Below are 23,360 nucleotides of genomic sequence, written 5' to 3'. Positions count from 1 at the left end.
GTCATCATTTACTTCCTTCAAACCTTTTTTCTGTGGAATCTTTGTGTTTTATTACTTGAATGAATTCACTGTTATCAATCAAGACATCGGGACAGCAGCGATGAAGGATTTCAGTTTATTTTGGTTACTTATGTATTTGTCCTTTTTTTTTCTCTCCAACTGAGGTTCAAAACAAATCATAACAAAGGTGATGATAAAATAGTTTGTAATCTGACAGTTGTCACACAGATGCCTACTCATCCCATCATACTCTTGGTCCCATATGATTATCTGTCATTGCGCACATTTCAGTTCATAGTAACGTGACCTTCATTACCCTTGATACAGTAGAATAAAACACCTTCAAATGCTTTATGTACAAGAAACACTCAGATATTCAGAGACTTAAATTATATTTGAGTAACATTTATACATTAAGCAGACAAGACTGAGATCTCACTTACGAAACTACCGGAAATGATATGCAGGTCGGTAAAGAACATTCAAGCCGTCAAAAATACTATGCACATATTTGACCAGTTTTAAAAAATAGCTTTTAAGTTGCAAATGGTTTTTCGACATGCACTATGAATGCATCAAGTTTAACATGAACATATCATTCAAACTAAATAAAACACATTTCATCCTCAATAGCTTTTATATGCAAAAAGTACAACCGATAACAGTTCATATACAGTACTGTGCAAAGCACTGAGACCAATTTCCATACAAATACCATAAATAATTTTTAGGACTTAAATAATGAAAATGAGCAAACTACAGTGAGTTGGCCACAGCTGTTATGCGAAACATTTGCACAGTACTGTATTTCACAAGTGTTAAAGATATAGTTCTCACATAAATGAAAAGTTTACTCACACTCATGTCGTTTCATATGACTTATTCTTCCAAAAAATAAATAGAATGATGTTAGGAACATATTTCATGCTGCTTTTTCCATATAATGAAGGTAAATAGGATGGATACTTTAAAGTTCCAAAAAATGAAAAAATAAAATAGAACATTTTATGTCATGTGCAATATTGAAAGTTTTCTAAAGTCATACAAGAGCTTTATGTTATAGTAGATATAAAAAATCTTCCCTCTCAAATCTCAATCATTCTCGCGCAAACTTGGCACGTCATGCCCTTCATGTTACATTCAAGAACCAATGCTGTCAAAACATGGGGCCTTATCGTACATACGACCAGATTTGATCCTAAATTCCATGGATTGATCCAACGTCAAAAGTGAGGAGCAAATCGTGATATAAAGGCAGAAACTGATGTGAAAATGTTTTTTATTTGTACGTCAACTGACAAACATGCCTACAAATATTTTTTGTGCTCATACTCCAGTGTGCCACACTGACATGATTTTTATTTTTAGTGATGCAAGTACTAATAGTCAGTGACTGACTAAATGTAGTAATAAATGAGAATATTCCGATATGAGTCAGAATGTGGTTATATTTAGATTATGTAAGTGTAATGTAAATGCTTTTTTTTGGGATATCCACAGCATAATTTATGGCAAGAGCGAGCACAAGAGAATAGAATATGCATTTGATACAGAACACGGTTGCCATGTTTTATGACATGTAAAAGAGCATGTAAACCTCTTTTTGGAGTCAAGGTTTAGCAATGATATAGCCATTGGTTGAAGAATGTAGTATGAAGAATTTATAGTAAACGCACTCAATGAATGTATTTGTTATTTATAATAAAAATGAATAACTTAAGATAAATTGTGATTTTATAAAGTGGGAATATGTTTTTCTGAACGTTCATATTTAAGATCATTCTATAAATGTCTTTAGAATTGAAGCAACAGGTGCAGGTTTTTGTTGTCCTTTTTGGAGCTTGACAGTCTCTGGTCACGTTATTCTTTCATTTAATGGATAACAGGAGCATTACATTCTTCAAAATATCTCCTTTTGTGTTCCACAGCACATTCAAAAGTCATACATGGTTGGAACGACGTGCACATGAGTAAGTGAATTTTCATTTTTGGGCAAACTTTTCCTTAAACACTCTTCATATTTTTCTACACTACTCATTTTACTTCTATATACAGATACTTCTGGGCATGTATCAACAAATTGACCAAAAAAAAAGTGTTTCTAAACCCTCAGAGACAGAGTTTAATACTCAAGTAATGTTGCAATCATACATTTGAATTTCATGCTCCATTACTCGATCCTTATAGTGGATGGAAAGCCACTATTAGCCGGACGCAGAGCGAGTTCGAGTTTTGTTGCCGGTAAAACAACACTAGCTCACACATGCACAAATAAAGAGTGTTAAAAACATAATTTTCTAATAACAGTTTCATCATAATGCTATTACAGTCAATAATGGATTTTGTGATGTCAGAATTTAAGTACAGACATGGTCAATCAAACATAAGCCTTGAAGGACTCATGGTATTCATACGGAGGCTCCTCGTATAGATTGTTCACCTCCATTATAAGGCACAGTGACTAAAATAAGATAGTGTGCTTTTTCCAGCACTGACAGACCAAACGCATGCTGAGAAGTGGCATCAACAGTCGTATCAAACTGTCATGGTGTACGAGAATAATGATAATCGTTGTTTCGACTCCCCTTCTGCTTGATGAAGTTTTCGCAATGAAGAAACACCATCTAAATACACACTTGAGGCTACAAGATTTCCAAGACTGCAACACGCTTGAACACTGAAAACGAGCTTTATCGATATCCAAGTGATTTTATTCATGTGCGACTTTACACTGCAACACCAGACACGAGCAAAACTTGACATGAGAAGATTGAAGCACACATGACACTTTCTCCCTACAACAACCCCCCACAATTCCCAAAACACTAAATACCTATTTGATTCGAATACCAAATGACCCCTCAGTCTCGCTATTGCAATTCCAGACGTTCACAGTCTCCTGTGAGTTTCACAGCGATTGGGATTCAAAGCCCATCATACTCGGCAGTCAGTTAATATCACAGCCTCTCATCCGTCAACGTGATGGACAAGCCAGAAACTTCATAACACTCTCAGAAGCTCATAACTGGCCTACCGGGTTTAGAGGGATGATGTAGCACCAGCCAAATGCCATGCCGCACCGCACGGCTGCAGTCTGAAGAGGGTTGATGGATGGTGAGGAGCACCTGAAGGGGAGTTTCAGAATCAGCATGCGACACCGGAATGTGTGGAGGGACCGTTGACTGAACAAACTGAAAACAGAAGGGCTGAAATCCATGGGTTGCATATTATGTGGCAAAAGGAGCTGGCTTTGTGGTTGGGCATCATGGATGGGGTGTCTAACCCTCCTCTTCACTCTCCTCCTCCAGCGCCTCCTCAAACACAAGCTCTGGGAGCCGGAAACACTCCTCGAAGAAGTTGACCAGCGACTGACTTAGGTGCTGCCGTGTTCCCTCGTTGTGAATGAAGTGACCTTCATCTGGGTAGATCTAATGAAGGACACAACAACATGATAATAAGCTCAATATCATTACTGCAGGTATAGAACACAGAACACTTGTTTAGTTTGTTTGGCTGCTGTTAAAGCTATTTTCCGAACTCAGTTCCACAAGAAGTAACTGGGATATGGTTCATGTGGACTCTAGGATATGGTTCGCAGATGGTATGACAAGTCATTTGGTCTGTTTGCACAACCTGGTCTCATAGAATCAAAGTAGATACTCATACTATATCTACATTTAAAAAAAATGATATATGTACAGTGTACATTTCACCTCAGAACTGCCGTGATACGTGTAATGAACAGTGTAGTATCATTTTGCAAAAATGTTTCCACTGTCACTTAATTTTCATGAGATCAAGCTGTTAAAAACGGGGGTCTAGGATACAATTGACATGGACTGGACTAAAATATAAGGATTGCAGTTGGTATGAAAGCAATTCAGCCTCTTTGCAAATGTTAACACTACTGATGATCTATATAATTTGTCATTTTGATGGTAAAACCAAAAGGGACAAAACATGCACAAAACAGTAAAGCCAGATCTCATGTAAATTACGTGACTGTGGCACTATTTTAGCAAAATGATGACGTTAAATGTTTTCCTAAACAGATGTTTTAAAGGTTACTGCTCAATTGAGATTTAAATCAACAAAACCAACCTCCCAACCCTAAAGCTTAAACCTAACTGATAGTGCCATAATAAGCAAATGTGAGATGAAAAACACAATTGCTGAAGCAATCACTTCATTTTGTGCTGCTTCTACGACTCTTTCTGCTCATGTGTCGACTCGTGTGCTCTTCAGGACTTATACCCCAGTCATTTGCATCAGTAGTGCAATGCTCAATCGGTTGAACTACCGCACAATTTGATTGTAAATGTAGTTGATTATGTAATGCAAACTGTAAAATGTAGTAAAGTGACCTTTTTTAATTTTTACTATAGTCATTTGCTGTAGTAAAAGTGTTTTGATGTAATAAGATAACATTTTTTGAGGATCAGGGTGTAGTGAACGGACTACTCTCAAACTGTCACGAGGAAGAAAAGTTGCTACATTTTGACTGGATCTTTGTGGACCAACACAAATAAATGCAGAGCAGACAGCCATCAAATAAATCTACACAGACAACTGACAGACACATCTTATCATACAGGAAGGAAGGGGGATCTCATTGGTCCACAGATGGTTTCTTATCACCAAAATACATTGGCACATCTTGACTCCCATCCTAAGGTTTAAGCTAACTATGCAAATACTTCCACACAGTGAAGGAAGGGTGGCCCAGACAAATTACAATCTCCTCATCAGGAGAAAGGAATAAAAGTGCCTGTTCAATAGACACACTCTGTTCTCAGTCTCCAGTCCAGAGAGACAGAAACGCCACAACATGTTCCATGTCTCCCCCCCCCAGAGAGAGAGTAGCAGATACACCATGTTCTGAGTCTCCAGTCCAGAAAGCAAGGAGACAAAATTACCGTCCCTGTTCTGAGTCTCCACTCCACAAAGAAGAGGGAGACAATAACAGAAACACCCGCAACATGGTTAAGTTCTCGTGAGTCAACCTTCTATTCAAGTTTCTGTCATCTGCGTGTTAAAATGTAAGACCTTCTCGGTGCTCCAGGAGATTGCCATTTCTCAGCGCTTCGTGATCAAGTAGGTTGAAATGGGATTCAGCACCTTTCCCAGTGCAACGCACACCAGCACGACCAGTGGAAGATGTCGCCATCACTGAGATCATCACTCAATCAAGCAGAATGTAAATATCTCTAACCACACCTCTTTTCAGAGACCTTGATATTAGTGTAAACAATAAAGGTATGATCATTCTCTTTGGATTTTGCAAAACTGAATCGAAACTAGCTGCATACTTGCCACAAATTTACAGCAAATTTGCTGCTCGTTATTTTCACAGGCAAATTAGACTTTTATTCGGCTGCAAATGTTTTCGAGAAGTTTGCAGCTCTTCGCCGGTAGTGGTTAACCTCCAGCAAACCTTTGACAACAATGGACAATTTGCAGCAAATTTACCATGAACTCTCGATTTTCGTAAGGGAACACAAGTCTAAAAATGTATCTTGAATTATTTGATTAGCTACAAATAATATCTTCACCTTATAATTTAACAGAGAAACAGCAGTTTATCTTTCCATAAGATAACAGCAATAATTTACCATAGCACCATCCAACTCAACCCACTTACATCATCATATGCATTTTATTTTCTTCTCCATTCACAGTATTTTTTAACATATTATTACTATTTTGTAGTTGTTGTTGGTTATTTTTTTTTTTATCTTTTTCTATAATGGATCAGGTACGTGTCGCTAAAAACACAAGCAGTTCTGCAAAGTTATACACAACTGCTAACTGAATCACATTCATGTAATCAACCTTTTAGACTGTATAAGCAGGCTAGTGACTATATTAGCCCTGCTGTCATGGAAACCAGTAATGAGGCTCAGAAGCCACTAGCTAGCTATTTGACTGATATAATATCATTGTGTACCAAACAAGAAAGCACTGATAATGCAATACAGCTATCGCCTGAACACAACAACTCCTCCAACATCAACACCATTGCAGTTTATTTATGTACTATTTAGTAAAAAAAACAATCATGATCCATAGTGCCGTGACACATTTTATTGCCATATTGCTCTGCCCTTTCAGATGACCAACTCCCTCCAATTTACATATTTCTAATTTATTGAATTGTCCATTGGGACCATTCTTTTACTGTTAAGGGGTGGTCACACGCTCCATTTACTCCCATTAAAATGCATCCGAATGAGTGACACCAGAAACACAAACTCATGTGAAGAAATGTTGTCCTATGCTACGTATCAAAAGTTCAAATTGGGCGAACTCTGACTTGCTGATCTCTTGGCTCAATTCAGAGTAAACACATTTCAAAGCTGCATTTTTTATTGTTGCAAGAATGTGAGTAGACAATATATTTGAACACTTTGAATACAATATTTGTTGTTATTTATGATGTATTGTTTACATCAGAAGCCCTCTCGTGTGACATGGTGTCTTGTGTGAACTTCACTACATAATTGTATGGCTGTGTGATTATCACAACATGGGCAAAAAGTAAGTGTTTATGAGCTAATAATCTGATGTTTTACTTGTGATTTGTGTGAAAGTGAATTAAAGTTGCTATTGTTGTAAAACCTCTACTGTTTTTCTCACCAGGAAACTGCCACGATATATATACAACGAGCCACATAAAAATCATTTAGAAAAATGTAGGTATAGTAGAGTGATTCTGTGAGACCAGGTTGAAAAAGTGAATAACACTCTCTGTCTCGAGTCGTTACCTAGCTACAGTGGTAAACTAGAGGAAACAGCCTGAAACTTCTAGTTACTAATATTATGGAAAGTTTGTTTGTGGCAGTCCTGACCCTTCCTAATAGATGATAAATTGAGAGGAGCAGCTTGCCAAAGAAGCAATCTTAGTGTTCCTGATGAATATCTCCCCTAATCAATTGAGTCATTCAACACAGCAATTAATAGCAAATCTATTATGGAGCAGAAAGCAGAGAAGAAATGTCCCGGTGTGAGAATATAATGGGATTATATACAGTGTGTTCTCATGAGAGTGGCCTGTATAATTTGCTTAAAAGAGCTCCATGCTCTGAGGCCGCATTTAAAATGTCAACCAATTTCGATTTTTCACAAATACCTTGCACAGATCAGAAACAGAATTTTCATTTTCATTTATATCTGTGCATGTACAACAAAGTTATTCTGGAGATCCAAGATGTCAAATAATTGTGAAATATCAAGCACGCATTTGCAGCGAGGAGGCATTTTTAAACTTGAAATCAATATAAATCAATATAAAAATGGGTGAAAGCCCCGTAAGCCCATCAGAAAATGTTATGATACGTTAACGCTGATTGTCAGCACACATTACCATTAGGACATCAATGTTCATTTTTTAGTTAAGTGAAATTAGCAAAATGCTGTGGAATAAATGGCAAGAGTAAGCCGTGAATTTCCAAAAGACAATAGCGATAAAAGAACGAATATGTTTAAGTTTCTCCATAACCACATGTACAGGAATATTCTAAATACTGTAGATGTACACTCAAACCTGTTTTTAGAATGAAGTCAGTATAATTAATTAGCTTTATCTCTGATGACAGACAGCTGGCTCAGTTGTGAAATCATAAGCCAATAGCGCTCAGGTTGATGCTAGCATGGGAATTCTTTCAGAAAATCGTCTTTACCTTGAGCGTTGTCTTCTCCTTTGAAGAATTAATTGTAGGCAATTACTGTGATGTTCATTGATATTTCAAAGAACAATGGCGTGTAAAATAATGTTAGTCGCTGTTCATGTTAATCACTTATTTAGACAACTACTAGAACAACGCTAAATAGTTCTGACATATGCTGACTGTCAGCCTAGAGCATCTTGGTGGGTAATTCATGTTAACACAGTCAGTTATGTCTTAAGTGAATGTAAGTAGGCGGGACCAAAGAATTGTGTTCAAAAGATCAGATCTGTGCATCAAGCCTTGCAGTGTAAATGCATCCTGAGTGTGTGTCTCAGAGCTCTGATTGACCAGAGGGGTATCCACTCACCACTGACCTCACAAATTTAGTGAACAATATCTGGATCTTCATGCTCTGGACCTCCATGTACAAAGAAGCAGTATCACAAATGAATACTGGGTTAGTTATTAGCGGAAACTACTAACAACCCAGTGGCGGCACCAGATGTATGTAATTAGAATTAGCCTGGCTCTAATGTAAATGGGAACTAAGTTAGGATGTGCACACTATGAAAGATATGTGTGTGTAGCACCACTAAACATAGAAACCCAATGTAAAAAGTAAAGCAGTAGCCTCCAATCAAAAATAACTGTCAAACTTGAATCCTGTTAGACATATACAATGTAGACATCTTCACTTGTTTACTAGAGGGAAGCCTCCAGTGCACCTTGTATTTCCATTGGCTACATTACAGAACTTTAATATTTTTTTAACTAAATTAAATGAATACAATTTTCATATCATAAAATCATAAAATATTTTTGTGCGTGTACACAGAAATGGTGCAACAATGCAAGTTACAAACAAACAAACAAACTAACTAACTAGTAGTTACTAAACCTCCCAAACTTATAAAGAAGTAATTGTATGAACAACAGAAAAATGAGCGCAGTTGCACCATTTCTCTTACCTGCAGAGTGTAATTTGCTCTCTCGCTGATTAACCTGGAGATGAATTTGGCTGTGTGCTGAAAGTGGACTTTTTCTATAAAGTAAATGAAGATGTGCATTAATCAACAGCATTATGTCATTGTTAATGCTTACATAATGGCATTGCAAGAAGCAAAGAGTGTATGTACCATCTGCGGTTGGGTGAATGATTAAAAACTTCTTATCGATGAACTGGGATGCTCTGTATGCAAGGTTGGCCATCTATAAAAATATTAAAGATAATACTGTAAGTATTGTACAGCACATACAATGTACAGACTGTAAATTGCAGGAGATGTACCTCGTATGCTCTCCGATCTGGCTTGGGAGGACCCAGATATCTCTCTGAAAAAGCTGACGCTGAACATAAGAAATAAAGAAAAGAATCACTCAAAAATGACATTTTTCCAGGCTGAGCTGAATTCTGTGAATTTGCTCTGATAAGACTCTTTGCATAGCACAGCCATTTCATAAAACTCTCTGACTTATGAGCATGTTTCTGTGCTGTTGGCACTTTAAGATGTGACATTGTTTATAATGAATGCACGTGCCATGTTTTTCTTTCCTCTGTTCCTCTTTATCTCTGAGTGTAGTTCCTGCTATCAGAATACTGATGGGATGCACTGTCACGTGCACAGACAGGAAGCAACAGCGACATCTGCTGGTTTGGTTGTTCAACCTCATCAGCGTGCATACACACTGGTCTATGTACACATATTCACAAATAAACATGATCTGTCATAGTCAAAAGACTATCTACTACAACCATCCTCTTCTTCTTCTTCAATATTCAAATTTGTAACAAACAGGCACATGTACTGCAATCATACATAAGGATTGGTTTATTATGTAATCCTAAAAGAGGGGGGAAACAAACAGTACATTCTGAATATATTAACATGAAAAGTACTGTGCAAAAGTCTTGTCCCCAAAATACTTGTCTTTAGATGGTTATTTTATATCTTTTGCTTAAGCATGTCAATAGAAAGATCAATTTTAGATTTCAAAGATTCCTTTAACAAAAAGAATAGAAGTAGAAAAGGACTGTTGCAACAGATGGTATAGCCCTCACAATGCCCGGATCTCAACATCATTGAGTCAGTCTGGGATTACATGAAGAGACAGAATAATACATAAACTATTGCTAGTTCTCCAAGACGCTTGAAACATCCTGTCTTAAAACAACCTTGAAAAGTGTATACACTAGGAACACTATGTGTACTGCACTTTGTATTAATTTAATCGATACAGTCATTAAAAATTATTCATGGCATTATAAAAAAGAAACATCCTCACTATACAACATTATTCACAACTGCCTAAAACTTTTGCACACTACTGTACAGTATATGGTTTCTTCAACTTTGGTCTTTTGTCAACTAACAGTGTCCACAGTGTATATTCATGCAAAATGCACATCTCAAATTCTGTATTGTGTTTAAAAGAAATCTGTGATGGAAATGACATTTGTTATGTTTTTTTCAATGAAATGGCTAACTCCTTTGTCTTGCTAAGGTACATTTTATAGCAAACATTTTAAATATCATAAATACACACAATATAATAACAGTTTCACTCTTTGTATAAAATTTGATTGGAAATGACGGCCAATAAAAACATTCTTCTCACAAGTGATATTTACCTTTTGTGCATTTTATTTAGTGTGGTGAAAATTATGCCACAACTCTGGAACAACGTCATTTTTGAAAAATTGATAGAAATAAATATGAAAGGGTTATTCAGGGTTCAATAGTTCAGCTCAATCGACAGCATTTGTGGTCTAATATTGATTACCACAAAAAAATATGCTGACCTGCCCCTCTTTTTCTTTAAAAACAAAGAAAAAACAAGAAGCAAAAGTCTGTGTTCCAGTAAGGCACTTACAATAGAAGTGAATGAGGCCTGTTCATAAACACTATTCAAATGTTAAATGTTAAACACTTTTTCAAAAGAATAGCCACAAGACAAACAATATGCATGTAAACATAAAATCACTTATTATCTGCATCAGTGTAAAGTTATAGCCAATTTTACAACTTCGCCATGAAGATGTAATGTAAACAAACCCTAAAACCACTGTAAAAATGACTATTTAAACTTTACAGCTTAAATAATACATGAGTTTTAAAAGAAGAATTAATGTAAGTGCTTTTATAAAATTATAAGTTTCACATTTCTTCCTTTTAAACATTCCAAAAAAATGCCCCCATTCCTTTCCATTGTAAGTACCTCACAGTGAAAAGGAGGGACGAGTTCAAAATATTTTTGCCACAAATGCTGTCGATTGAGCTTAATTTATATTTAACCCAGAATATTCCTTTAAGAGCTTTACATTTTGAATCATGTAGCATGAATGACGTGTTTTAAAGCTGCCATGACAAGTTAAAAATAGTTTAGTTTTTGTTACACAAGAGGACATGTATCTTGATGGTATACAATAATATTGATATCTATGTCTCTTCTGCAGAACTGTGGCTTAATGCAAGAGCCAGGATGATTTTTTTTCCATTTCAAAAGCAAGAGCTAACAATATTAGCTTGCCAAGTTTATATACTGATGACAAGCTTGGGCATTAAAAATGCACCACTGTGTTCTTTTCCATTTCATTGGGCTCCATCTAGCTATTTTTGATAGCTCTGTGTACACACCCCTTTTGTGTTAACAACACACACACGCAACCTACCATATAGTGTGAAGTCTGTGATGGGAGAGAGCACTGCAGCACACTTGAGCACGGACTCTTCAGAGCTGAGCAGAAGACTTGTGATATACCCTCCATACACCTGAAACATTCACACAACACAATTCATTTTAGACCTCTGAGATAACACAACTCTCTTTACAGCAGTTTCTGATAAAGTCAGCACTCAGTAAAATATAAGGAAGAAATCCAGTCACCCTTTGAACATGCATTAATGAATCCTTTGAAAATCCACAATCTTTCGAGGAAAGAAACAACTGGACTGAAGTTAGTACGTGTGGAAGAGTTTATTTGACATGCTGAAAGACAGTTGGGCTCTGTGTAGTCTCTCAACATCAGCCATACTGTTTAAATCCTCCAGCATTTCCCCATGAGCCAGAGTGAACTCTCACTGTTCACTGACACTCTGTTCTAAAAGCCTAGTGAGCTGTCAACCTAAGCTGCATTTTTAGGCACCCCAGGCACTCACCTGATGGGACGACTGTTCAAACTGTAGGCAGCAAATGATACTATAAATGCAATGCATTAAATAGAATAAAGTATAATTTAAAAATAGTTTAATCTAAAGTAGTTAATGCACTATTTTTATTATATTTTTGTATTTTTATGCTTATTAGAGTATCGTGTCATTAGCTTATCAGCATGTTAAGATTCAATTCTATTGAAATCAATGGTCAGTTTTGGGTGAGAACAGACCAAAATATAACTTCTTTTCACTCTGCAGTCTGCTTGGCAATCATGATTTCAAGCTCAATTACACTTCCTAGCATCATCTAGTGCTCTGCACATGCGTCAAGCACTAGGAAGTGTAATCAAGCTTGAAATCATGATTGTGCCTAAAAAACTGCAATGTCAAGATTGACAGTGAAAAAGAAGTTACATTTTGAGCTGTTCTCACCCAAAACCAGCTGGATCGCTTGAGAAGACATGGATTAAACCACTGGAGTCTTGTGGATTACATTTATGCTGCCTTTATGTGCTTTTTTGAGCTTCAAAGTTCTGGTCACCATTCACTTGCATTGTATGGACCTACAGAGCTGAGATATCCTTCAAAACAATCTTTGTTTTCTACAGAAGAAAGAAAGTCATACACATCTTGGACAAGTGTGAAAATGATGAGAGAATTTAAATATTTGGGTGAATTATCCCTTTAAATGATTACCTCACCCAAAAATGAAAATTCAGTAATTGTTTACTCCTGTGTTGTTATAACCCTATATGACTTTCTTTCTTTTTCTTAACACAAAGGGAGAAAAAACAAAACAAATCTGCTCAGTGATGTCATACAATGTCAGTTTATGGTGACCACCTCTTCAAGCTTCAAATGAACACAAAAGTATAATTCCATTAGACACATGATTGTTATGAAAGCATACGATATGATTTGGTGAGAAACAAATTGAAATCGAATGTATTGTTTAGTGAAAACGTTCATTGACCTTTGATCTCCAGTGTGCATTCATGACAGGGCACGAAAGTAACAGTTCATGCAGCCCCAGGGGCGGATCTAGACATTTTTAAAGGAGGGGGCCACAGTGTGCAGAGAGGGGCCAAATGAATAATGTGTTATTAATAACGAATCTATCAGGAGCAGTTTTTTGATAACAATTTAAAACATACTTATCATGAAATTGAATTTACATGATGAGGACCATATTTACATCCAAACGATAATACATTTACACGGAACAGAACCCCAACCTCCAATTGCAAAATATAAACTAAATATCAATCTATATAAACACATTTAACATAAACTAAATATAAGTTGTCTGCATGGATTCCGTCAGATTTACTGAGTAGAAACTAGCAGCCGGTGTGCCAGTCATGTTTGTTTAAATGCGTTCATTAGACATACAGGGATAGTTCTCGTAAAAATTTTAATTCTCTCATCATTTACTCACCCACATGCCATCCCAAATGTGTATGACTTTCTTCTGCTGAACACAAACAAAGATTTTTAGAAAAATATCTCAGCTATGTAGGGCCATACAATGAAAGTGAATGGTGATCAGACCTTTTGAAGCTCCAAAAATCACAGAAAGGCAACATAAAAGTAATCCATACAACTCCAGTGATTAAATCCATGTCTTCAGAAATCTAATGTATTGTTTAGTGAAAATGTGATAAGTGTGGGTGAGATACTGAACAATATTTATGTCCTTTTTCACTCTAAATCTCCACATTCACTTTCAGATGTAAAAGTGGAACTAAATAGGCACCACAAGTGACTTTCAAATGTAAAAGTGAAAGTGGAGATTTATAGTAAAAAAAAAAGGACTTACATTTGGATCTTTATCTCACCCACCTTTATTGCTTCTAAAGACATGGATTTAACCACTGGAGTCATATGGATTACTTTTATACTGCCTTAATGTGATTTGTGGAGCTAAAAAGTCCTGGTCACCATTCACTGGCATTGTAAGGAACTACAGAGCTGAAATATTCTTCTAAAAATCTTTTTTATGTTCTACTAAAGAAAGAGAGTCAAACACATAGGGATGGCATGAGGGTGGGTAAACGATGAGATCATTTTATTTTTGGGTGAACTATCCCTTAAGTAAACTATCTTTAATCAGATACCCAATGCAGATATCTATATTGTAAAAAAAAAAAAATTCCAGCTGACCGACATTGGCTACTCCATCAGTGAAGCCTATATCATTCTGTGTCTGTGGGGAGTGAGCTGCCGACAGGCTCATGTAGACTGACAGCATAAAAGAGCTGTGGTTCTGTACAATAAAAGATACTACATTGAGTTTTTCCTGTGATAACGCCCATACATCATAAAATGGAATGAGCCATAGTGGACTCTTTCAAATTTAACCATCAGTAAGTATATTTTGCATGAAAGAGAATACCACATATACATTCAATAGGCATAATTAACATAGAACAGAACCCAAACCACAATTTGCAGAATATAACCTTCTTATATTGTTTGGATTCAGTCAGATTTACTGAACATATATAGTGTTTGTGTGTCTGTCAGCTGGGTGTCCATCAACTTATTTGTATGCACATTTTGGGATATCACATAAAAATGGCTGATGGAAACACCAAGATGCGAATAAAATCTCCAAAATGCGCATCAAAAACTCTTGAAAAACTTGAGGTGGATAAATGTTTTATTCGATAAGAAGAAATGCGCATTAGAAATCCTGAATGGAAACGCTTGATATGCGAATCAACTTTCTAAATTAGCTTAAAATGTAATGCGCTAGGAGGATTTTCTGTGGCCCCTCCCCTAGATCTGCTCCTGCGAAGCCCCCTTGTGACGTTGAGGCATTCAAGTGAAAACTTGTTTTGTTTATCTAAAAACAGGTCTGTCACAGCGATAGCGACAACAGAACACAACACAGTTGTACACAAAACAGAGAATAGAACATACTAAACATGTCTGAAGAGTTGCCCAGCCTTATTTTTTGGAAAGTTTTTTGATCGGTGCCAGTTCTTAAAATTAAGAGTTAATAAAAATTAAGGCTGGGCATAGAAATGCATATATTTTTGACTACAAACTCTTCAGTCATGTTTAGTAAGTAAACACTATTTATTGGCAGTGGTGGCTCAGCGGTTAAGGCTCTGGGTTACTGACCAGAAGATTGGGGATTCAAGCCCCAACACCGCCAAGATGCCCCTGTTGGGCCCTTGACACTATCTGCTCCAGGTGCGCCGTATCATGGCTGACCCTGCACTCTGACCCCAGCTTAGCTGGGATATGTGAAAACAAAAAATGTCACTGTATATATATTAAAAACTGTGTGACAATAATAAATACTTTCTTCTTCTTCTTAATGTAGTGAGGGGGCTGCATGAACTGTTACTCTCGTGCCCTATCATGAATGCACACAGGAGATCAACTGTCAGTGAAACTTTTCACTAAATAATACATTAGATTTCTGTTTGTTTCTCACCAAATCATATCGTATGCTTTCATTATAAAATTATAAAAAAATAAATAAATTATTCTATGACACTCATGATTCTTTCATGAGTGTCATAGAATAATTTATTGAACTTCTGAATTATACATTTTTTTTATAATTTTATAATTTTGTAATTTTTTTTTAAGTTTGAAGATGTGGTCACCATAAACTGCCATTGTATGACATCACTAAGCACAAATTCTTTTCACAATTTCTCCCTTTGTGATAAAAAAAGAAGGTCATACATGGTTATAACAACACAGTAAATATTGAATGAATTAAAAATTTTGGATTAACTAATCCTTTAATGCAAGCTGGTAAAGCTGGCTGACCAAAGATCTCTTACTGGTTCAGGTTTAGAAGCACACCAGCACTCTGGCATCCAAAACGCAACATATGCTGGTGACCATGCTGCTCTTTTCAGTAGTGTAGACAGCAAAATTGATCCCTTATGCAACAGAGCTCTATTGTACTTTGTGTGTGTGTGTGTGTGTGTGTGTGTGTGTGTGTGTGTGTTGTATGTGATATAGAGATGCAAACAGAAGTCTGTGTACTGTATATGTAACTGACAAACATTTTCATGTCTTGACTGAAAATGCATCATATAAATGTGTCGATGAGATTTTTACCTTCCCAAAAGCTCCAATTCTTGTCTTGTCAATGTAAGGCTCCTGTACCATAATGCTGCAAAGCATAAAGAAAAAGTGTTAAACAAAGAGTCTGTCTCTGATTACATTCTGTGTGAAATCTGTATGTTTTAACGTGCTGAATAATCAGTCTGGTATAAATGTGCATCAGTTGCTGCAGATCTGCTTTGCTGGTTAAGGTGACACAGCACATGTTTATCAGTGTGTGTGCAGCTGTGTTGGCACTGATAGATGCACACTGTGTGTTGGGTGCAGATGGTGCTCATCTACCTGAGGGCCTCCAGCTGGTCTTTCTCCTCCAACAACCCTAGTCTGCGCTGCACCTTATGGAGCAAGTTAGTCCCCTGAAAGCCACTTCCACGGCCGTCAAAGCGCACTGCAACCACCCCAAAACTGCTAACCAGCACTGACGCCCAGTCAATGTGGAACTGCTCTGAGACCGACTGACTGCCTGGAGTCCCATCACTTAGAAAGAGCAAAAAAAAGAAACCAGCATTTTTTACTTTTCACAATGTCTTTGTCTCAAATCCTGCTGCCATTTTTGGACATCATATAATCATTCCCGTGTCAGCTGAGCTGAATTTGTGGTGTGTTTCAAAATAGCAGAAAATGTGGGCATCATACGTGTGCACAACATGCATTCATTTCATCTCAATGGTATTTTTGTTGCATTTTGCTGCATTCAGCAGCATTTGAGGGCATCATAGGCACTTTCTGAGTCATATCAGTTGCGTTTTTGCCACATTTTGGTAAATTATGAGTTCAGCATTACTTGTGGGCATCATAGAAGAGTTCAGCATTATTTTTGGGCTTCATAGAGAAGTTAGTCAAGTCAAGTCAAGTGGTTTTTAGTAGAATTATTGGGCATCAAATGTGTCAAATTCAGGTTTTGAGCATCAAAGGTTCATTCTCTGTCTCTGGCATCATAGATGCATTCTTTCCATGTTTTGAGTCACCGTATTTGTGGGCATCGTAGGTGCATTCAGAAGCATTTTGGGGCATCATAGGTTCAGTTAAATCAGTTGCATTTTTCCTGCATTTTGGTAGATTCTGTGTCAACAGCATTTTCATCTGCCTTTTTGGCTCGTTCCAATCCAGCAGCATTTTTGGGCATCATAGGTGCTTTCTGAGCCTTGCATTTTTGTAGATTTGGAGTCAGCAGCAGTTTTGGCCATCATAAGTGTGCTTAAATGTATTGTGGCAGTTTCTGAGTCAGCAGCATTTTGCGCATTATAGGCATGATGTAAGTCAGCATAGCTCATTTTGTATTTTTTTATTATGTTTTTGCATTCAGAGTCAGCAGCATCATAAGATACATCCACTACTCCTAAGATGCCCCCACTGCACCGTCAGCTCTATAGAGAGCTCAGGTGCTTCTCTGCTGCAGTCTGTATGATGTGTGCAGTGGGTTAATTGAAGGCGGTCTGTAGATGAATTCATTTGTAGTGTAATTGCAGTGGCTGAAAGTGTACGGCTGAGAGACAAGATTAATAGCACTGACTAAAGTCCATTTCAAAGTTACACTCTCACACTTGATGAGTCCTGAACCACAGCACAGTAACTGTCTTTTGTGCAGAAATGGGGTGATCTGCAGAACAGTTTTTAAAGGTACCACATCATTAAATACTGCGCTTTCTTATTCTCTTTTCAAATAAGAGTTTGATGCAGACATTCTCTAATGATCATAACACAAAACTTTGTCCCCAGCCCAAAACGTCTAATCAAAATGGCTATTCAGTATTCATCAACTCATGGGTCATTTTTAAATAAAAGTCTTAAAGGCACAGTAACAAGAACAGTCTGTTTATTGTAGGGGTCAGTGAGAGTGTGGAAAATGGTCATGAAAAACTGACTGTTTCTTGGTGCAAAAAACCTTGACTCCAATTGTAAATTGACCTAAGGGGACAAAATAAAATATGGGTTTTTAAAAAGAGGTCCAAAATAGAGGGGAATTCATGGGGGAGTTCTCATAAGCAGCTGGGACACAGATACATTAAAAAAAAAATAAAATAGTTTTATCCCCTTCTCTCCCAATGTTGGAATGCCCAATTCCCACTACTTAGTAGGTCCTTGTGGTGGTGCGGTTACTCACCTCAATCAGGGTGGTGGAGCACAAGTCTCAGTTGTGTCCACTTCTGAGACAGACAATCCACGCATCTTATCACTTGACTCATTTTGCATGACACCACGGAGACTCACAGCAACTCACCAGGCACCCCATTGAGAGCGAGAACCACTAATCGTGACCAGGAGGAGTTTGCCCCATGTGACTAGCCTATCTAGCAACCGGGCCAATTTTGGTTGATTAGGAGACATGAGAATCACTCAGCACACCCTGGATTCGAACGCACGACTTCAGAGGTCGTAGTCAGCGTCAATATTCACATAGCTACCCAGAACCCCACTGATACACCTTTTTTTGCTCAACTCTTAATCACTGTTCATTAGAAGTTTACAATCTATGAGATGTCCTCATTAATTTAGCAAAACAAACCTGTGTTCATGTGTGTGTACGTGTGTATTCTGCATTACGGATGTGTTAAAGTCTCACTAGTTTATTTGAGTGTGTGTCCTGCAATGTGAAAGATTTGTTGATTTTATTTGACAAATCATTTTAAAAATGGCTACCCATTCATTTCCTATGGCAGGCCAAATTTGACCCAAACACAATCTTTGTTATACTTTTTTGGTATCACTCAGATGAAGGAACCCATTTAAAAAATTGAAATGAAAACAATTCAGTTTAAGTTTGAGTGGCTGTGTGTATGGTTGCATGGAAAGGAATAGGACTAAAGAAAAGAAAATGAAGATGATATACATTGACAATTACTTACACGAGGAGCAGAAGTGGGTAGTGTGAGGTGTCTATGAAGCCTGCAGGTTTCAGGATCTGCATACTGAGGCCTATGAATGACAATCAAATATTAATCTGCATCTATATTACATTATTATCTCTCTTAATCCTCTTCTATCAATGATAAGCAGTTAAACATGATTTAAATAACGTACTGTAATCCTCTATGTTTATCTCCCTGTATTCCACACGTGGCATCTGCATCGAGTCCACCGTTCTCCTCAAGTTCAGATTCAACTCAATATCACACACCTCTGTAGAGAGAAAGAAATGTATTATTTTACTGATTAAAAGTGCTCCTTAAAGTACACCCCCAAATTTTAAATATGTCATCATTTACTCACCCTCCTGTTGTTCCAACCTATATTACTTTTCCCTCCATGGAACACGAGATATTTTGAAGAAATGTTCACACTGCTCTTTTCCATAAAACAAAAGCTTACAGTGACCATGTCAAGCTCCAACATGGATAAAAAGCATTCATATATAAGCACTATATTCAAAGTATTCTGAAGCCATATGTGATTGCTTAGTGAGAGGAGCAGACCAAAAATATTATTACTTTCATTATTCGCAGTTGTAGCTCTCGTATCTCATTTGCACTTCCGCATACTGACACTTGTGTTAAGTCATGTGACACACAATAGCCAATTCTTTGAATGAAATCTAAGAGCTAATTTGAGATGGAGGACAAGATTTAAACTGAGTAACACTGAGTTAAATTTGATCTTGAGCGTACAAGTCATATGAATTATGTTTATGTGATTTAACGATACTTTCAAGGTGCATTTTGTCCTTTTCGAAGCTCGACAGCCATGTTTATCGTACGCTTTCATTGCATGCAAAAGAGTAGCAAGAACATTCTCCAAAACATCTCTTTTTGTGTTCTACAGAGGACAGAAACTCATTCGAGTATGGAACGCAATTAGGGCAAGTAAATAGTAAATGATCACTTTTTTTTGGGAGAACTCTTCCTTTCAGATTTTTTAAAACAAGTCATGGCAAAAACCATTCTTTATCTCAAACTAAACATCTGCAACCACTTCTAAAAACCTTCTCAAAACCATCAGAAATGATTAACTTATTGCTCAGGGACATAAACTAATGTGTCCAGGAGAAACTGAGGGTTTTTAACAGTTGTAGATGTTGTGCAGTACTGGGAGGCCAGTGAGCAGCTGGGTTTTCAGATATTGGGGGTCTAAACAGAGGAGATATCATGTTTGGCGCTGTAAACATAAAGACCCTCCATTCTGAGGAACAGCGATAGTGTCTTACAAGTGCACATGGCAATTAAGAGCACATTGCAGTTGAGGGTTTCACATTTAGACAGGCTTATCAGTGCCTGCTCAGACTCCAATCCCACAAAAGCAAACCTGCTCCCATTGCACCAATGCTATTGACATAGCTACACATTTAAAAACAGCAATGATTTGTATGTCAGTGTGGAAAAGGATCCATGCGGTTGCGGCGTAAGTCATCTGAATTTGACCTTGGTGTAACATTTCGCTTTTACTGAAAGGAGATGACGGCGTATAGGAAAAAAAAGAACTTCAGATTAAATTGTAAACAAACATCATTCATAAACATTCAACACACAAAGACGTGAGCACTATGAGATTAGTTATGTGACTGACGATGTCACGCTGAATCAAGCTCCAGCTTGAAATCTAAAAGGATATTTTACACAGAATAACACAATTAATGAACTCTTACATGGAGAGGTCAAGTTTTATGGAAGTCACGGCGTGTCTGTATAATCCAATCATGTTTGAGTGCTCTCAGTGAGGGACAGAAGGTGTGTGTAGGGTAACTCAATCACATTGCTGCCAGTGGTGCGGCTGGGAGGAGCTCCACTTGTGTATTGGCATGCTATGTGTATATAATGCAGTGAGGTGTGTGTGTGTGTTAGGTTGGTAAAGAGAAGTATGAAAACCAAGAGGAAGGCTGGATACTTACTCTGTCTGTCATGAGTGCTGTATACTGCCACATATGGAACTCCAGGACCTGACAAAACACCAACACAACCATAAATAAATTTGCATTTCCTGAAGAAAATACTTGGAAGTTATGTCATCGCTATCAGTTACAATTCGAAAGCTGAACATTCAATCAATGTAAGCAGTGCTGGGTAGATTACTAACAGATTACAAATCACAATTTTAAATTGTAATCTGTAAGGTAATATTTTAGATTACACTTTTTTAGGTAATCTATCCTGATTACTTTTGGGTTACTTGTTTTACTCAGATATTGCATATTTTGATGAAAATATAATGCTTCATTTTAAATGTATTAATTACCAAATTATCTTTTCATTAAACATTAGTAAACATAAAATCCAAGATAAACTTGCTATTTATCAACTGCTGAGTAAAACAGAGGTGTCTAAAATGGTCATAAAAATGCTAACATTATATTTCACATGATAGAATACAATGACAACATGACTGTATTATGAATTTTAAGGGAATTGTTGTCAATCTGGAAATTAGCAGTAGGCATTGGACTTTTTATTTTCCAACTTTGAAATCAATAATGAGTGGTTGTCTCTAGATATGATGTACGAATGTAATATATAATTATTCATTAGAAGGTGTGGCCTCAACCTATTAAGGGCATTTTTCCATGGGCTGAAGTGCACTTGCATGGTGTAATAGCGCAAGCTGATAGGTTCTTTAAACTTGTCTGTCTGTAAGCCGGTTTCACTGCAGCACACTGTGAGAGTTTTCTCTGAAACCCTCCACCTCCCCATGTCCAGATCTATTACACAGAAATTGTATTTGTCAAATTGTGCGGCGGCATGTCAATCATGCTTATGTAGCATGTCTAAATATGTTCTACTGTAGCAGTAGCCAGTCTCTGTACTTGCTCTGCAGCAGCAGTAGCATAGCAGATCTAGTATCTAGACCAATATCCTATCAGTATGTTATATACTGGGCCCTATTTTCAAGAGTGTGCAAGCGTTTGTGCTTCAACCGTGCGCTACGTTGTATCCAATTTTGGTGAGAATGATAATTCTATGTTCAATTTTCAAGTGGGCATGGGTGGGAGAGTTTTCACTACCTGTGAGTGTATGCGCACAAACTGTGGGTGCATTTTATGTAAATGAAGTGGTGCAAAGCGCAATTTGATATTTTCCTGAGAAGTACGTCATTGTGCTAAGACGCTTCAAAAGCATGTCTTTTCTCAATGCACAGTTTAAACCCCCGTGTAGGATATTAGATGCAGAAGAAGCGAACAATGGCAGCAATATGACTTGAATTTAGAAAACCCAACCTTTTTAACCCTGCAAACTCCTCAATGGCATAAATTAAAAGGTTCTGTGGACTAAGGCGTCAAGAAGGCTAGCTGACGCTCACATCTGGCCAATAAAACTGACAAACGGGTCAGCATGTTTCTAAAGAAACTCCACTACTTCAAGGGCAGAGGTCACAGGCAATACAAGACAGAGAAAACACTCCCTGGAATTTCCGGGAAAGGCCCAAAACACACTGATTTGTTCTCTGATATAAACCAATTTATACAAGACTAATCAGATCACGAGCCATCGTGATTATTATCCTGCAAACAGCATCTAAAACAATCTATGAATGTTTTACATCACTGAGTTAACCCTCTGAAATGTACACAGTGCCTAGTCTTGCTAGATGGTTCTGAAAATTACTTTGACCTGTGATTATTTTATAACTGACAAATTAATGATTATAGCCTGATGCACCTTTTAAAATATGCGTAGTGGTTGGTAATCACTTCTAACTGATAAATCGATGATTATAATCTTTAATCTTGTATGATTCATCTCATTCTACTAAGAATGTTAACTATTGAACTTGATAATATACACCGACAATCAGGTTTCTCATAACATGTAATGTATTATCTATGTTGTAAAACCAATGAATTAACCAGTATGATTTGTAATCAGGAATTTTCTTGTTTTGTTATTTGAACATGTAATATTCATTAAAGTATGTCATATTTAGTCTGTAAATGCTTGCTTGGTTATGTAGAGAATGTTGATAACAATGAATATCATGTCTCTTGTACTGTTGTCAAGATAAATATTTCATAATTAAACATGCACTAATTTGAGCAGGAAGTTGTAAGAGTCCTCCACACAAGGGACTGTAAATCAACTTTGAAAAGGACAGACCAGTCGACCATGTGACTCTTAAAAGCCGATTGGCTCAGAACACTTTTGGGGTGCGGCCAATTTCAGTTCAAAACTTTCCTACCAAGGAACTTTCTCTCTTTTAGAATTCTCTCTTGGAACTGGCTCGGTGGTGCTCTTGGTCTCCTCTCTTCTTCGGCTCTGTTTCTCTGCAGCTCCTCATCCTCCATGCCATGTAGAGTCCAAGGAACTCGGGACCCGAAGTCCTGAGGAAGCCTCCCACTCTCTGCTCTATGGTTCACCCACCCAACAGGAGTCGCAAGTCTTCCTTGAAGAAGGCCTTGTTTCAAAGCCCACATCATCATCCATCCAGACAATACTATCAACAATCAGAACGATCTTTCTTCAAACGACAAAGAACCAAGCAAAACAAGGAAACTTTACGCACGGAAACGCAATGACATGTA

General features: G+C 37.2%; 1 protein-coding gene across 2 annotated transcripts in view; it reads right to left on the bottom strand.

Annotated features, from left to right (window-relative positions):
• Window positions 1-38: 38 nt before the first annotated feature.
• Window positions 39-23,360, bottom strand: part of LOC127634470 (dipeptidyl aminopeptidase-like protein 6) — a 483,292-nt gene continuing 459,970 nt past the window's right edge. For both annotated transcript variants that reach the window (XM_052114057.1, XM_052114056.1), the window contains exons 17-26: window positions 20,739-20,786; window positions 18,938-19,036; window positions 18,763-18,832; window positions 16,199-16,393; window positions 15,911-15,965; window positions 11,338-11,437; window positions 8,956-9,014; window positions 8,804-8,876; window positions 8,636-8,709; window positions 39-3,428 (exon numbers count right to left, since the gene is read on the bottom strand). In XM_052114057.1, the coding sequence (XP_051970017.1) occupies window positions 3,279-3,428; window positions 8,636-8,709; window positions 8,804-8,876; window positions 8,956-9,014; window positions 11,338-11,437; window positions 15,911-15,965; window positions 16,199-16,393; window positions 18,763-18,832; window positions 18,938-19,036; window positions 20,739-20,786 (923 nt within the window). In that variant the 3' untranslated portion in view covers window positions 39-3,278. The remainder of the gene's footprint in view (window positions 3,429-8,635; window positions 8,710-8,803; window positions 8,877-8,955; window positions 9,015-11,337; window positions 11,438-15,910; window positions 15,966-16,198; window positions 16,394-18,762; window positions 18,833-18,937; window positions 19,037-20,738; window positions 20,787-23,360) is intronic.

Source organism: Xyrauchen texanus, chromosome 41 (genome assembly GCF_025860055.1).
Source record: "Xyrauchen texanus isolate HMW12.3.18 chromosome 41, RBS_HiC_50CHRs, whole genome shotgun sequence".
Classification (NCBI taxonomy): domain Eukaryota; kingdom Metazoa; phylum Chordata; class Actinopteri; order Cypriniformes; family Catostomidae; genus Xyrauchen; species Xyrauchen texanus.
Note: the sequence above shows the minus strand (reverse complement) of the source record. Positions and strands in the feature narration are given on the sequence as shown.